The 17,893-nt window shown below is 35.7% G+C and overlaps 1 protein-coding gene and 1 non-coding gene across 2 annotated transcripts; one reads left to right on the top strand and one right to left on the bottom strand.

The window, feature by feature from the left end:
• Positions 1 to 843: 843 nt before the first annotated feature.
• TRNAG-UCC (transfer RNA glycine (anticodon UCC)) lies at positions 844 to 915 on the bottom strand. The gene has a single exon. It is a non-coding gene; the product is annotated as a tRNA-Gly (tRNA).
• A 5,081-nt stretch (positions 916 to 5,996) lies between these two features.
• Positions 5,997 to 13,559, top strand: LOC110744788 (pleiotropic drug resistance protein 1-like). The gene is made up of 24 exons (XM_021944804.2): positions 5,997 to 6,556; positions 6,693 to 6,813; positions 6,911 to 6,999; positions 7,082 to 7,166; positions 7,257 to 7,416; positions 7,511 to 7,587; positions 7,699 to 7,752; positions 7,879 to 7,969; positions 8,052 to 8,353; positions 8,463 to 8,744; positions 8,909 to 9,225; positions 9,314 to 9,474; positions 9,583 to 9,686; positions 9,768 to 9,924; positions 10,008 to 10,115; positions 10,204 to 10,367; positions 10,597 to 10,929; positions 11,079 to 11,369; positions 11,454 to 11,537; positions 11,665 to 11,798; positions 11,940 to 12,167; positions 12,273 to 12,444; positions 12,560 to 12,814; positions 12,931 to 13,559. Exons 1-24 carry the CDS (start codon positions 6,225 to 6,227, stop codon positions 13,198 to 13,200), a joined length of 4,371 nt encoding a protein of 1,456 aa, XP_021800496.2. The 5' UTR covers positions 5,997 to 6,224; the 3' UTR covers positions 13,201 to 13,559.
• Positions 13,560 to 17,893: the final 4,334 nt, after the last annotated feature.

Below are 17,893 nucleotides of genomic sequence, written 5' to 3'. Positions count from 1 at the left end.
TTTCAACCACAGGAGGTTACATGCAATGTATTTGTGAAGCTAAGTATTTATTTTCAATTTTTTTATATAATTAAACTATATATCTTGTAATCCTTAATATGTTATGAAAATTTAGAATGACAATCAGTTTTATTCAAACCTTATGAACGACAGTTATGAATGCATTACCTTCACCAATCGTCCAGCCATATACATAATTATATGTACTTTCTGGATTAGAAAAGCATAAGCAAAGGTCTACACAGCTAATGCCCCTGATTTAAAGGGAAATAGGTTATTATTTAACACAATGTGGACAAGTAGTTTTCTCAAATTACTTGTAGTTTGATTGAGACAGACAACACTTGCAACTGGAACTGAAACTATGACGTGCCACTTCTCCAAACAGAGCTTAAATAATGATGTTGGTGTTGCAGTTGATGAAGCATCTTACTTGGTAGATTTGGACTTTTGGATACATGCTCTCTTCTCTCCATAATTTCTGAGATTAATTTACACATTCATACAGAGACAAATGAATAATACATGAAACAAACTGTTATTATAGCCTGACCTATATTGACCAAAAATATTATTAAAAAAAAAAGTGGAAATAAAATAAAAAAGAGCATAATGTTGAAAAACTTAAATAGCATTATCTTAAAGGAGTAGGACCACCAAATTTGAGTTTTATGTTTATTTAATTATCTTACATCTTAATCTTAAATAAATTAATACATGATTTTTAACTATTTAGGCTGGAAAGGTATAGTAAGTAGCTACCAAGTACAAAGTACTCTATTATTATTCCTATGCGATTTTAAAAAATTAAAGTTAAAATTTACAAAAATAATAAAAGATAACTGCGTCAGCCGGGAGTCGAACCCGGGTCTATTGCTTGGAAGGCAATTATCCTAACCGTTGGACTACTGACGCAGATTGCGGGCTGAATTTGTAAACTTTTATTACTTAAAGGATATATAAGATGCAGCCTAGCTAGAAATACTATCCTAATAGCCGCTTTCTATGTCAACCCTTGATGGTGGCCAATTTTGTTTTGGAGGATCGACGTCATTTTGAGGTTGAACAGTCAATTATTTCTGCGGTCAAGATAAAATTAATTAAAACAGTTAATCATACGGATTACCTCATATTGAATGGCAGTTAGCACCTTGGCATCATATGTAACTGAATCAAAAAAATTCTATTTATAAACAAGGCCCCCAGCTTGGCTAGGCATTCCCAATTAGTCAATCTCGATTAATTATCTTGCCTTAGTACTTCTTTTTCCTTCAACAAATTAGTTATATGTTGGTTTTTTCTTCTGTAATGGGGCGTTGTCAGGGAACCCATTCCCCAACGAAGGTGGGGATGAGGAATTCTCGATATGGATATTGCGGGTATGAGTGAAAGCGGGTATGGGAAAAAAAAGCTTAATGGGGAGGGGGATGGAGATGGGAATGGCATACCCACCCCCGATTCGACCAATTGTCATCCCCAAAATCTCTATCTAGCCAATAAGATGAAATTAGCTCTATATGAATATAATAAAAAATACCTAATGATGCACTAATTAAAACCCTAAACAATGTCTCTAGTCCACAAACAAAATAACTTACTTTGGAGGATGCCAACAACGACAATCATAGTTAATTATTTGAATGACGAATTGATTATCTATAATTAAACTCTTTTCAGCATAATGCAGGGTATTTCAAAACAACTAACTTTTTCTTGAGGGGGAGATTCCATGGTTTGTCGTTTATTAACTTGCAACTCTATGCATATCACTTAGAAAACTACACACAAAATTGTAGTTTTGCATGCAATTTCATGGTTTCTCCATCCTCACTTTCAATATTGATATATTGTTTAGTCTCTAAATATAGGAAACTTGATCAATTTTAGTTTTTCAACATCCGTACACCAAATATGAAGTAGAAAATACGACGGATCAAATAATAGAGGACTCCCATGCAGCCCATAGTAAATGATGACATTGACAAGGTGGTACGATATTTTTGAAGTTCGTTTAGCTCCATTAAGGATTCTATGTTAAGAATTGGTTCTAATATCGATTATTGAATTGCATCTGTGGTACATATTAAAACAATATCTAACCCTTCAATATATGTAATGGACGACTGAGATTATAATTCCTCAATTAGTCATTAACGCAAAGAAGAAATTCCCTCGAGCTCGTTTAATTAATAAAACTAAAGATTTTGGCCTGGCCTCAATCAACTTCCACTTAGATGCATGTACCCAAGAAATAGCTAATTAATATCATACTATACATAACATATAGTATAATATACATTAATAATAATAATAATCATAAGATTATAATAGGGAGAAAAATAATTGGTTGACCATATGGACCGACATATCTTCTCCGGATGTGTGGGGATTTTGTACACATGGGACATATGATCATATAGATCCAATTAATCTTGATGGTTCCTGTAAAAATAAATAAATAAATAAAATATTGCTGCTGGGCTTGGTCGAACCTTTGGCAAGAGCCGCACGCATTGGCATTTTACGTTGAGCTTCGGTATTTTCTTTTCTTTTTTATGTTAAGGATTTGATTTACGTTTTCAGATAATTATTTCCAAAATAGATAGTTATTAAGTGGTTCCACCTTTGACCTACATTATTATAGGAAGAAAAAAAAAACCTTTGACCTAATTCAGTTTTAAATAATAAAGAATAAAGAATAAAGAATAGGAAAATTTTCTCCGCCAAAGGCCCGTCCTCAGAGCAATACGGCCAAACCTCCAGCTCCAGATAAATCTTATTGACTGAAAGAGGAGCTCAACTCGCTTTTGGATGCTAATTTAAATGTATATAAATTTTGCAACTAATGTAGTGGTTTGGAGTAATTGTTCCTTCAGATAAAGTTTTGGGTTCGAGTTCTAGCATCCGTGTTGTGTGTGTGAGTTTAATATATTATCGCATCTCTCAATAAGAAAAGTCTTGTTGTCATAAAAGTCAAAATAAATTCAATCTTGTCATATCTACATCCTCATCTGTTCAATCCTAATACTTGTTGTTCTGTTGACCAGAAAAGAAAGCAAATTGTGATTCGTATAGGGATATTCATATTGTAAACGGTATAGTTAAGTGGAACATCACTAATCTTTTTTAATCAATAGAGAATGGAAATTCAAACTCATGACGTTTTTAGACATTAGGAAAAGAAATACCATAATAACAAGTGTTAGTTCGTAAACGTCACTAATCTTTGAATTGCAACCAGGTACATGTATGGTTTTATAAGATTTTTTCCTTTGATAGAAATTTAAATGAGAAATTAATAGAGAATTCAAATAAATTCCATTGTACGTTTAAAAGCTTACCTTTGATGATAAATAAAAAAAAAGCTTAAAATAATAAGCTAAGCAGACATAGTTCAAAATTTTATGCTTTAAAATTGAATTATAAGGAATGTGCTAAACGTGCCATGCAGGAAAAATAAAAACCTAATATCTTGGATGCCCGTTTGAATGGAGGATATACATTTAAAATTTTCGGTTTTTGGACTTCAAATTCATAGGATTATTTTAAGGGAAATTCAAAGTAGATGTTTAAATGAGTTCTCGAAATTAGGGTTTAATTAACCTTTAAATCAAAGATGCAAGATGTGAAGCGACGCTTCAAAAGAAATGGGAAAACGTTTTATTGTTTCTAAGAAATGGGAAATCGTTTTTATAATTTCTTTTGGTTTAAGAAATAGGATAAAGTTGGTAAAGAGTCTATATATTATAGTTTTGTTTTTCTGAATATTTATTAAGTTTGAACAGATGCTCATGAAGTAAGCAATAACGTATGTCTTCAACTTTTACTTCCATGGCTTGTTGCTCAAGTAATCCTTAATCAAAAGCTATAATTAAAGCCACCGCTTTACTGTTCATTTAATGCAAACAATAACCTAACCTTTTCTGTCCATTTAAATCTTCAGCATGGCCAACGGGTCTAGCTCAGTAAAAAAAGACTTTGACTTGCAGACTAGTAGGTAGTTTAGAATATCGCTTTTATTAAATAAAAAATAAAAAATCTTCAACGTGTGTTCGACACTTGAAGTTGGAACTCTTATTAGAAAACTGACACCTATTAGCCAAATTATTGGAATTAGACTTCACTAATATTAAGATAACGTTAATTAATTTTAACCCTAAACCCTTGAAAAAAATTTCTGGAAGCCATATATGCCATAGAATCGACGACCCTCATAGACCATTTGGAGTCAACCCCATGAAAGATTCTTCTTATTAATTTTTGTTTGGCTTAGTGGAAAGCCCACATGAAAACATGCATTGCATGTAAAGGCAAGATCTTTTTCAAGATTTGGATTGTCTTTGCTGGGATGATCCCAACCCTTGATCTGCATACTCTGAACCCACGTCCAGCTATAGTTTGATCTAACACGGTTGACAACAGAAATATAAAAACAATTTGCAATTCATTTGTCATGATTTTCTTTTGACTTCTGAACTATTTTTCTCCTATTTGAAATAAGATGGAAGGTGTGTTATGTTTTATTTTTGTTTTCTCTAAGAGAAGAGAGCATCTTAAGGGATGAAGCAATTAATCTATGTGACAACTCCACATGAAAATTTAATACCACAAGAATGTCACTCTAGCCCACTCTTCAATTTCTATTATTCTATTACCATCTTCTGTATCATGTAAATAATAAACCCAAGAAAGAGTATCAATCTTTACTTTTATTCTTTTAATAATTAGTTTTTTTTATAAAAAAAATAAACAAGTTTTGTCTTTCGAGAAGCTAATTTGGTGGCTCATTGGCTTGTTTGTTTTGCCTTATTGTCATATAAGAACCTAATAAAAGCCAAACCTTTTGGGCTTGGATCTAAAAACCCCTTATCATATTTACGTGTGTGGTTTGAAGTATGACTTGGAAATGCTTGAGCTTTGATTGCTTGCCAAGAAACTTCCCTCTTTCCAGGAAAAAAAAGTACAAGACTGCCAAGAGGTTCTGTCAAAGGAGAGGAAAATCCCTTTTGGGCTTTGATTGTCTGCCACGAAATGAAGACTAAATAATGCCAGAAAATTCCCCAAAAAAACGTCATAGTTTACAGGTAAACAAAAACGACCTTTAACCAAATTGCAGCATTCTTCTTCTTCTTCCTCCCTTGTGAACAAAGTGCTTATTTTAACCAGGAATTGCGTCAACCAGACTGCATGTTCCATGTTACTAATTCACTCTTATCTTTGGAATTAATGAACAAATCTAATATATAATGGTTTAATTAATTTAAAAGTAGATATTGGATATATCATGCGAGATTTGTACAGCGTCAGTACAATGGTTTACAGAATCTTTCACTTACTTACTCATTAATTATGATTATTAAATAACGTCGGCAATCCATATAATATTACTTGGATTTTGAATTCTTGGACAGCTCAAACAAAATGGCACTTCATTCAAACTTACCTGTGAAGATGGGAAACACTAAAATTCGAATTATTAGTAATTTCCCCTGCATTTCCGGATAATCTCAGTAGTTTTTTATTTACTAACATAGGATAATTGCTAAGATAGTGGTACAACGGGGCGAAGCATCCATAACAAAGTTATGATGTTAGCCATAATTAAATACTGAACTCATTAGCCAACGAGGTCTAGCTCAGTGAGGAAAAGACCTTGATTTTCATATCACTGGTTTCAGGTTCCTCCCCTTAGGGCCCGTTTGGTTCAAGGTTTAGGAGCTTGGGAATGAGTTTCAATCCATGAATCAAACGAGCCCTATAGTTTAGACTATCACTTGTGTAAAAAAAAAAATCAACTCATTACAAAATCGAAAAATCTTTGTACAACTTTATTTTTTATTTTTATTTTCTATTTTAAATTGAGCCATGTATATATGATATATGCCATTACATCATACTACAACAATGAATGTAGTACAAGTTGACTATTCATTAGCTTTGTGTATATATATACCCTCCTTTCACTTCAAACTCAAAAAATTCAAAACTCCAAACAATCCTTTCAATGCAGAAGCAGAGAAAAACAGAGCTGTCTTTTCACAAACGTTAATGTAACTCTCCAAGTCTGTCCATTCATAAATATTCAGACCCATCTGGGATACTGAGCTGCTTGAGCTCAAAAATCCATGAATGCGTATTAATTTTGCATGAGAGTTGCAGAAGGCTTTGTGGGTTGTGCTTGATTGCTTGATTGTATTGGGAAATTGCAATATAGTTAGTAAAAGATGGAGAGTGGAGGTGGTGGTGATATATACAGAGTGAGCAGCGCACGTTTGAGCAGTTCAAATATATGGAGGAACAGTGCCATGGATGTTTTCTCCAAGTCTTCACATGATGAAGACGATGAAGAAGCTCTCAAATGGGCAGCCATTGAGAAGCTGCCTACTTATTTGCGTATCAGAAGAGGCATACTTACTGAAGGAGAAGGCCAAGCCAGAGAGATTGATATCAAGAATCTTGGGTTGCTAGAGAGAAAGAGTGTTTTGGAGAGGCTGGTTAAAACTGCAGATGAAGATAATGAGAAGTTCCTGTTGAAGCTTAAGGACCGGATTAATCGGTAAGTTTCACATCTTAATTAGCTTTTTTAGTGAAATTAGAGAAAAAGATTGAACAGAAAATGAATGTTTTTTGTTGTTGTTGTTGTTGAGGAATTTGTGTTTAGATTTTGATGAAGTTAATGTATTGAAATTCAGGGTTGGACTGGATATTCCAACAATTGAAGTCCGGTTTGAGCATTTGAGTGTTGAAGCAGAAGCTTATGTGGGAGGCAGGGCCTTGCCTACAATATTCAACTTTTGTGTTAACATTTTAGAGGTAATTCAATAGTTCATCATCTTTTAAAATTTGGAAGCTCTAATTTTTAATTTTATATATCTCAAAACTTAATGGTTTGACATTTTGTATTTTGAAGGGGTTCCTGAATTTTGTTCACGTTCTTCCAAGTAGAAAGCAACCATTACCAATCCTTGATGATGTTAGTGGAATTATCAAACCAAGAAGGTAACTTGACAGAACCAACTGATGCAATAATCATACACCTTTAAACTGGTAATTTCTCATTTTTCTGATTTGCCTTCTGCAGAATGACACTGCTTTTAGGACCCCCAAGCTCTGGAAAAACCACATTACTATTGGCTTTGGCTGGAAAACTTGCTAAAGATCTAAAAGTGAGGATATTAATCCAATTTTGTGTACAGCCCTTTATTGACAGAGTTGTTTCACTTCATAATTTGATAAACTTGCTTCTAACTTTCCAGTTTTCTGGGAGAGTTGCATATAACGGACATGGGATGGAAGAGTTTGTCCCGGAGAGGACATCGGCTTATATCAGTCAGAATGATCTCCACATAGGAGAAATGACAGTGAGAGAAACACTGGCTTTTTCAGCAAGATGCCAAGGGGTCGGACCGCGCTATGGTGAGTTGAAACCCCAGGAAATTTGACATATGTGGTTTAGCCTGAAGAATTTTCATGAATTGGAAATCTAATTTTTCATTTGGAAAATTTTCAGAAATGTTGGCAGAATTATCAAGGAGAGAAAAGGCTGCAAATATCATGCCAGATGCGGATCTAGATATCTACATGAAGGTAAACTTAATATGTATAGAACTTTCTGCTTATAACATATTTCAGTTAATGCAAAAGTATTGCTTAAAAGAGCCATTCTCAACATTTAGAAATGCTTCTCAACTTTTGCAGGCAGCATCACTAGAAGGACAAGAGACCAACGTAGTTACAGATTATATACTCAAGGTGGATACATTTTCCTTCTAAGTTTAAGCTCAAGAAACCAAAAAGACTAAAATCTGTATGAATTTTGTCAGAAAAAAAATTCAGATTTTGGGATAAGTTTTTCATATGCTAATAAAAACTTTGCAGATTTTGGGACTTGAGGTTTGCGCCGACATCATGGTGGGGGATGAAATGGTACGAGGTATTTCTGGTGGGCAAAAGAAGCGAGTCACGACAGGTAAAGCATTGATCATCTTATTGCCTACTGGTTTGTCACTGCATACTGGTTTGGTCATTGAAATTCTGATCCATAATTGCAGGGGAGATGCTTGTCGGACCAGCAAGAGCACTTTTTATGGACGAGATATCAACTGGTTTAGACAGTTCAACAACATTTCAGATAGTGAATTCACTCAGACAATCCATCCACATCCTCGGTGGAACTGCTCTTATCTCTCTTCTCCAACCAGCACCAGAAACTTATGATTTATTTGATGACATAATTCTGTTGTCTGATGGGCAAATCGTATACCAAGGTCCCCGTGAGAATGTGCTCGAGTTCTTTGAGCACATGGGTTTCAAATGTCCAGAGAGGAAAGGAGTAGCTGACTTCCTCCAAGAAGTAATTCTAATTTACACTCCTATTGTTGTCTTACCGCTTTTTGTTCTTCAGAGAGTTTGAACTTCATTCTAACTTTGCATTTATTTTTTGCTTGCCTGCTGCACCATAGGTGACATCAAAGAAAGATCAGGAGCAGTACTGGGCGCAGAAAGAAGAGCCATATAATTTTATATCTTCCAAGGAATTTGCTGAAGCATTTCAGTCATTTCATATCGGTCGAAAACTTGGTGATGAACTTGCTACTCCATTTGACAAGTCCAAAAGTCACCCTGCAGCTTTAACAACTATGAAGTATGGTGTCAGCAAGAAGGAACTGCTCAAAGCTTGCATTTCTAGAGAATATTTGCTTATGAAGAGGAATTCGTTTGTCTACATTTTCAAAATGACCCAGGTAAGTGTTATTTGAGCAATAATCATGTAATCTGTTGGAAAATATTTCAAATTACTGGACATTCCACATATGAAATAGGTGCAAACTCTGTTTAAAAAGCAGAGCTCTTCAATGAAACTCAGTGAGTACTATGCATATTGATTTCATGTGGTGTTTGGTTTCAGCTCACTCTAATGGCTTTCATATCAATGACGCTATTTCTCCGGACTAAGATGCACCGGGATACAGTTGCAGATGGGGGTATTTACTTGGGTGCTATGTTCTATACAATCATCATAATTATGTTTAACGGGTTCTCGGAGCTTGCCATGACTATCATGAAACTTCCTGTATTTTTCAAGCAAAGGGACCTTCTCTTCTATCCTTCATGGGCATACTCTTTACCAACATGGATCCTTAAGATCCCTATCACCTTCATAGAATGTGCTGTTTGGGTGGTCATGACATACTATGTAATTGGTTTCGATCCAAACATCGAAAGGTGAGAAAGAAAACATTAAAGACACAAAAATTCCCATTCATAGTTCAGACTTGGTTTAGTATTTGATTTTGATGAAAATCAATGGCAGGTTTTTCAAGCAATACCTTTTACTCCTATGCCTTAACCAGATGGCATCAGGACTATTCAGATTTATGGGGGCATTAGGGAGGAATATAATTGTTGCAAACACATTCGGGTCTTTTGCATTACTTGCAGTTCTAGTTATGGGTGGCTTTATCTTGTCACGAGGTGAGTTAATGATACAATATAATCTAAGCAACTACAAAATTTCATTTTGTTTTTCCTGATATTGCAACATAATAACTGATGCTGTAAGACATGTCATTTTTTAATCAGAGGATGTGCAGAAGTGGTGGTTATGGGGTTACTGGGTCTCACCAATGATGTACGGCCAGAACGCTATAGCTGTCAATGAATTTCTTGGAAAGAGTTGGAGCCATGTAAGCATAAAAGTTAGAAGATTTGGAGAATTAATTTTGAAAACATTAGCTGATATGTATATGGATATATTTGTGTCGTAGGTTCCTCCTAATTCAACAGAATCATTAGGAATTATGGTCTTGAAGTCTCGCGGGGTTTTCATTGAACCATACTGGTACTGGATTGGAGTAGGAGCTACAATTGGATACATTTTTCTGTTCAATTTCTTCTTCACTTTGGCCTTACAATATCTTGATCGTAAGTACCTACCTATGCATATATGTATTTTTGGTGTTTCCAAATGGACATAATTTTCTAATAATCAATCAATATTCCTGCAGCATTTGGGAAGCCTCAGGCAATCCTATCCAAAGAGGCCTTAGCTGAGAAAACTAGTGATAGAACTGGAGATTCCATTGAGCTATCATCACGGGGAAAGAACTCTTCTGGTAGGTCATAAAGCTCCCAAGTATAGGTCTCCATCTAGCTTGCATATTTTGATTTATAACATGATTAATGCTTTGGTAAACAATGCAGACTCAAGGAATGAAAGTCGAAGAAGTGTATCATCCAGAACATTGTCGGCGAGAGTGGGCAGCATTACTGAAGCCAACGAAAACAGGAAGCGCGGAATGGTTCTTCCTTTTGAACCTCTTTGGATTACTTTTGATGAAATCACATATGCTGTTGACATGCCTGAGGTATATTTAAGTTTTATGTAAGAGGCAAGAGTTTTTAAGAATTCAGGCTTGGAATATTTTCATGAACAAATTTGACCCTTCTTTTGTTATTACTCTCGAATTTTATTATAATTATAGCTATCAGACAAGTACTGTTTGACTGTTTATAGAAATGTACTTCATTGTAAGCCTTGAACTAATTCCTAACACAGAATGCATCTTTACCCTTAATCTTATTACATGGTTTCAGGAAATGAAAACTCAAGGTGTAACTGAGGATCGGCTACAGCTTCTGAAGGGTGTGACTGGTGCTTTTAGGCCAGGAGTCTTAACAGCTCTAATGGGCATTAGTGGTGCTGGAAAGACTACTCTAATGGATGTCTTGGCAGGAAGGAAAACAGGTGGATATATTGAGGGAAACATCACAATATCTGGGCATCCGAAAAAGCAAGAAACATTTGCTCGCATATCGGGATATTGTGAGCAAACTGATATACACTCTCCTCATGTTACGGTTTACGAGTCTTTGGTTTATTCTGCATGGCTCCGGTTGCCTCCTGAGGTTGATTCCTCAACAAGAAAGGTATATACTTTTGACCTATCTTTCTATTTTTATTAGAAGCTTGAGGTAGATGAAAGAAATAGCAACAAAAGGCAAGGTTGCATAAGTTCATTATTTATGTGGTCTGTTCTGCCAAGTTGTTGACCATAAATCTGATTCACGGTTTGCAGATGTTTGTTGAGGAGGTCATGGAGCTTGTAGAACTGACCTCGATAAGGGAAGCGCTTGTTGGATTGCCTGGAGTGAATGGTCTCTCAACTGAGCAGCGCAAAAGGCTAACGATTGCAGTAGAGCTTGTTGCAAATCCATCCATTATATTTATGGATGAGCCAACCTCTGGCCTCGATGCCAGGGCAGCGGCAATTGTAATGAGAACAGTGAGGAATACAGTGGACACTGGGAGAACTGTAGTATGCACCATCCACCAGCCAAGCATCGACATCTTTGATGCTTTCGATGAGGTGAGACACTCTTTTATGCTGTAGGATTATAAATTTGAACTACATAATGTGACAAGAACTGAACAATTCAATGTCCCCTTGCAGCTGTTTCTTTTGAAAAGGGGAGGTGAAGAAATATATGTGGGTCCTTTGGGCCGCCATTCTACCCATTTGATCAAGTACTTTGAGGTAAGGTTTATAGAAGCATGCTGCAAATATATGCATAACATGTTTACCGCGGCCAATACATTGACCATTTGTTACCTATTGTCATATCTGATAAAAAATGTGACTGATATGGTTTTGTTTTGTCAAGGAAATTGATGGAGTTCCTAAAATTAAAGATGGTTACAATCCCGCGACTTGGATGTTGGAGATTACTGCAGCAGCACAAGAAGCAGCTCTTGGTGTCAACTTCGCCGAAATATACAAGAACTCAGAACTCTATGGGTAGGGTTCCCTTGAAGTTTCCAATACTAATTCTAAATCCCCCTTCTAGAGACTCTGAACTGAAACCTGTTCAACTCTTAAAATTTTGATTGAAAGCCCTGATACTGCAAATTAGTAATAGTAATGTGTTGAATGGTTCAGGAGAAACAAAGCTCTGATAAAGGACCTTAGTACTCCTCCATCAGGTTCAAAAGACTTGTTCTTCCCTACTCAATACTCTCAGTCTTTCTTCAGCCAGTGTATGGCCTGTCTATGGAAACAACATCTATCATACTGGCGAAACCCGCCATACAGTGCAGTGAGACTCTTGTTCACAACTTTCATAGCTTTAATGTTCGGGACGATATTCTGGGATCTCGGCTCCAAAAGGTAAATGGCAACTTAAAGTTAAAATAAAATACAGATCGAATCGTTTGAGAATGAAACCCCTGATCTATTAGTCCTTATTTTGACAAGAGTTTCTTGAAAATGCAGGAGAAGCCAACAAGACCTTTTCAATGCAATGGGTTCCATGTATGCTGCTGTTCTCTTCATTGGTGTACAAAATGCTTCATCAGTGCAGCCAGTTGTGGCTATTGAGAGGACAGTCTTTTACAGAGAAAGGGCAGCTGGAATGTACTCAGCATTGCCATATGCCTTTGGACAGGTACATTACTCTCAATCTATGAAGTTCAGCAAGGTTGGATATAAACATGGATTTCATCAGATTTTGGTGAATTTGGTCATGATAGATTTTCTCATCAAACTCCCATGTTTTGCAGGTTGTGATTGAGCTCCCATACATTTTTGTTCAAACCATCATATACGGAGTTATAGTATACGCCATGATCGGATTTGATTGGACAGTGAGCAAATTTTTATGGTATCTCTTCTTCATGTACTTCACTTTCCTATACTTCACATTCTACGGCATGATGACCGTAGCCGTCACTCCCAACCACAACATTGCTGCCATAGTCTCCTCTGCCTTCTATGCTATATGGAACCTTTTCTCAGGATTCATCATTCCAAGAACGGTAAATTCCTAAAATTTCTTTCCATATCAGTTTTTTTTTACCTTTGTTTAAGAATTTTCCTGATGTATCAACCCAACCATTACTTAAACGATGTACTAAATTTGTTTCTACGACAGAGGATGCCGATTTGGTGGAGATGGTACTACTGGGTTTGCCCGGTTTCGTACACACTGTATGGATTAGTTGCTTCACAGTTTGGAGACATTAAAGAAATATTTGATTCAGGTGAAAGTGCTGGTAAAAGTGTGGAACACTTTGTAAAGGACTACTTTGGCTACAGACAGGACTTTCTGGGAGTAGTTGCAGCCGTCCATGTCGGGATTTGCGTGCTCTTCGGCTTCACCTTTGCCTTCTCAATCAAGGTGTTCAACTTCCAAAAGAGATAAGGAGGAAGTTGAGAATGCTAACATGAAAGCAAAGTCCATAGTTTCAGGGTTTGGTGAAGTTTCAAGATGTTAGCAAGTGTGCATACATATATTGTATACATATGTTAGGATTTATGCCGTTTGCCATACAAGGAAACTCCAAGATCTTTCTTCTCAGTTTTTCTGAGGCAAGGGGCAAGCCAACTCCATATGCATGGAGTTTGATCTGAATTTTGTAATTGTATTTTAATTTATAGCATGTAAATTTCGTTTTATCTTTCAATATAAATATATCTTTTGCGCCAGTAGAATATTATATCCTGTATCTCAGCTGTATGTAATTGTATTTTCAACATATAAATTGATGAAGTTTCCCATTATCCTGAAAACGAGCATGTTGGTTCCGTTTTTTCCGGATGAATCAGATGTTACGCATGTCATTAGTTGCCCATCTGTGCATTTAACATAATTGTATATGTTTTTGACAACGTGTTCTTTTCTAGCGTGTTCGTGACATGTGAAATTGTAATCAATTTAAATTCAGCCCGTTAATTTATTGCGTTGCATTCAAATACACGAACCCAATTTCATTCATAAATTTTGAGTATCGCATTGTGTTTCACCTCTTTATTTGTTTTGCTCTATTTTATTTATTTATTAATGTAACGTGTTACTATTGTGTTTCTTGAATGAGCATTGATTAGACATTAGTCCAGTGAATTAAAGTCGTACAAGTGAGAATGTGAGATATAACCTAAGAAATGGAAGCTCTCAACAGAAATTCCTCCTAAGAATGGGGAAGGAAATGTATTTTGTAATTTTTCTGATTTAAATTCAGAAGTCAGCAGTGACGTCTCCAATGAATAAAAATGCAGTAAGCAATGACGTTTAAAGAGGCAAAGCAGATCGGAGAGAAGGACGTACGTACTTCATATATAAGTCATTATGTTTATCAAAATTATGGATGTGTCACTTGTTATTTTGCTAATTAATAATTCTTCTTACGCTACTCTGCTGAGTCATTAAATTTATTTTAATGTAATTGACCAAAATAATAATAATTTATTTTAATGTGGATCATCCGGCCGCAGTCTGATATTTCCTTTTCTAGTTATGCTTTAAAAATTAATCTAATTAGTCATCGCCGGCCCTGTAACTAAGTAGCACTGAACCACGTCATTTTATTGTTTTTATTTTTTTTAATGGAACGAGGAATTTGAATATAAGATCTCTTCTAAAATTGAGAAGAAAAAAAAATCATTTGATAAAGAGCTAATTAATTCAATTATATTCCATTAATATGGAATTTTTAACTTACATCCGAAGAAATTACTATTGTATTGATTGTGCCCTTGCACAAAAGTGTGCTTTACTTAAATAGTAATGTTATTTGGACATACAACATTGACACACTTAGTGACACCCGCTGATGTGTCAATGTATCATTTGCTCTTCTTTTCTCCTCGTTTTCTGTTCAACGAATGATGCATTGACACACTTATTTTATTTTTACAAAATGATATTCTAAACTATTCCACACTACATTGAATCAACTAGTCTCTAGGCCTACATCCTACTAATCCAACACCAATTGGCTCATGAATTCATAATTAACTGCATGGTTAGATGGAAGGTAGATATAGATTGAAAGTTGGCAAAAGATTAGGCTGTAATTGCTGTGTTCTATTTTTTTTTTTTTTGTCTAATCCTATACATGTAAGGGAAATTAATCTATTTGTTTGTACATGTTTATATTTGTTTTTGTGTAAATCAAGGTGTTTCAGGCCTTGTATTGTCACATTCTCAAGTTTATTGTTTTTTTATTTTATCTTTTTAATGGAACAAGGAATTTGAATATAAGATCTCTTCTAAAACTGAGAAAAAAAATTATTTGATAAAGAGCTAATTAATTCGATTATATTCCATTAATATGGAATTTTTAACTTTGGATGTTTATTATAAGGGTAATTCTATATGAACCCAATTATTTGTTCTTTGCACCCCACATTTTCTTTACACCCTATTGATTTTTAATAAAATTTAAAATTACTCACTATACCCCATTTTTCTTCCAAAATTGGCCTCATGAACCCCATTCCCTAACATATTGTGTAAACCCCATCCCATATCATACACCACCCATTGAAAACCCCCTTCTCTTTCAGACACACCCCATCTCATATCAAAAATCACCCCATCCTATATCAAGTCCCACCCCATCGAAAATTCCCTCCTCTTGCAGACACACCCAATCGCACACCCCATCAGATTTCAACAATCTCCATCGTACACCTCATCCAATTTGAAACAGAGCCATTGTAGCAAACCCCAACCCCATCGTAAACCCCCATCGCAGCAAACTCCAACATCGTAAACCCCCATTGCACACCCCATTGCCAACCACAAACGCCTCATCCCGTCGCAAACCACCATCGCCTTTGCCATCGCAAACCCCCATAGACGATCTGTCAATTTTGCACAATCCCATCTAACCTCAAAATCCTTCTAAAAGCCAAGGTTTGATTTCAATTTTGATTTCTATATTTACGTTTTTGAGTGTTGATTAAGCCTAGGTTTGGTTTCACTTTTGAAAAGCCAAAGTTTGATTTTAAATTTTGATTTCAACTTTGTGGGTGTATGGTTCGAACTTGGTTTTACAAAACTAGATTTTACTTCAGTGGGTTACCACCGAAATGGTTACATTGTTTCAGTGGTAGTTCACCGAAATTGAACTTGGTTTGTACGAAAATTAATTTTACTTTCGGTGGGTTACCACCGAAATCGTTACCTTGTTTTGGTGGTAGTCCACCGAATTTAATTCTGTTTTTTAGTAGCTGTCCACTGAATATATTTTCATTTTTCAGTGTTACTCCACCGAATATGTTTTCGTTTTTCAGTGATTGTCTACCGAATTTGTTTTCGTTTTTCAATGATAATCTACTGAATCCGTTACTGAGTTTGTACTTGATATTGTTTTTTAGATATGAAGAGGACTCGCAGAGGTACTATTGAGGCTTCATAATCTCGACTTGATAGACAGCGTCCCACAGCCTCAACGAGGAGACAAAGAATGGCTCTCCAAGATCACTTTGAGGATACTACAGAGGTTGAAGATGTAGCTCTTACTCATGATAGTAATATTGACGCAGAGGTTGAAGATGTAGCTGCTACTCATGATAGTAATGTTGAGGTACATGCCAAGCCTAGTAAGCCATCTCGAGTAGGTCCCATTGATCCATTTTTACTTATGAGTTTTAAAACTCATGTAGCAGTTGCAATTTGGAATAACCAGGTAAGTTGTTTTACTATAACAATAGAACGCATAATATAAGTCTGGTTCATGGTAATTAACCTTTTTTTTTTTTTTTTGGTATTTGACTAGGAACGTGAGCCCTTTAGGTGCATGTCGAAGACATCTACCCTTCGTGATGTAGCAAGTTTAACAAATACATACATGGACCATTGGGATCACGTTCATGCATGAGGAAAGTCTTAATAACCTATATCAAATAAGTGTCTCTTCGTACATCTTTGTGAGTTATAGGGAGGTTTCATGTGAAGTTATCATTAGGAGGGAAGTTGGGATAGGAAAGGTTATCTTATAAATAATGCATGAAATTGTAAGAAAGGGGGAGTTGATATTTGTTATTGAATGAAGATTGAGAATTTTTCTCTCATCTCTTTACTCTTTTCCTAGGTATTCTCAGAATTAACAGATTAGAGTTTTAATTCCGGGTATTCTTAGAATCAACGGAGTTAAGTTTGCTTGGAAATTATCTTTTGTTCTTGTTCCGCTGCATCACTTCGTAAGTGGAATTGGTGGGCTAATCCAAATAATGGTATATTCAAAGGGTACATTTAGAGGTATGGATTAGAGCAATTTATTAGGTGTTCTTATCGGAATGTAGATAAGATTGTAGTATCTACATTTGTTGAGAGGTGGCATCCCTAAACGAACACCTTTCACATGCCTTTTGGTGGGATGACCATCACATTGGATGATATGTCATCTATTTTAGGCATTCCTGTGTCTGGTGCAGCGGTTGCTCCGCTTGGAGATGATAACGACACAAATTTTGAGTTGTTAGTTAATTACTTATGAGTGACTGATGAAGAGGCTACTGAACAATTGCACCAATACAGTGATGAGTATTTGAGTTTGTCATGGTTACGAGCGTGATTCTCCAATGTTTCATACACAGATTCAGAAGAGCACATCATGCATTCGGCCAGAGCATATTTGCTATATCTCTTGGGTTGCACTTTGTGTGTTGACAAGACTGGCACGAGAATCCAAATTATGTACCTTAGACTACTTAGAGACCTTGATAGTGTTGCTAGTTATTCATGGGGATCTGGGTGCTTAGCATGCCATCTATATAATAAATGTCATGCTTTTGGAAATATAGACGTAATATAATTCATGAGTGCTAACTCTCGATCAGTGACAATAACACCAGGAAGACAATTATCATTCAACAAACTCCTCAATGCAGTCAAAGCTCATGTGTAATTGTCTTCTTTCTCGGCATTCATATACACATACGCAACAGAGAATGTCATATTAGTAGATGTCACCCCCACAATTTGCAATTTTTGGGAAACGATGCCTATTAGTCTTATAGATGCGATTCATGATAAGTACATGTGGAAATGCACGCAAAATCTTAATATTAATGGGGTGTGTCCAAAACAAGTCAGTTAAAATATCACC

The sequence above is a fragment of the Prunus avium genome, chromosome 1 (assembly GCF_965620075.1).
Source record: "Prunus avium chromosome 1, drPruAviu1.hap1.1, whole genome shotgun sequence".
NCBI lineage: Eukaryota > Viridiplantae > Streptophyta > Magnoliopsida > Rosales > Rosaceae > Prunus > Prunus avium.
This window is presented reverse-complemented; position numbering and strand designations above follow the sequence as displayed.

Excerpts from the sequence above, each read along its gene's own strand:
- LOC110744788 (XM_021944804.2), top strand. The coding sequence starts at position 6,225 with ATGGAGAGTGGAGGTGGTGGTGATATATACAGAGTGAGCAGCGCACGT. Across the intron at positions 6,814-6,910 it reads TTTGTGTTAACATTTTAGAG|GGGTTCCTGAATTTTGTTCA; the intron begins GTAATTCAATAG and ends TGTATTTTGAAG. Across the intron at positions 11,799-11,939 it reads AAGAACTCAGAACTCTATGG|GAGAAACAAAGCTCTGATAA; the intron begins GTAGGGTTCCCT and ends TGAATGGTTCAG.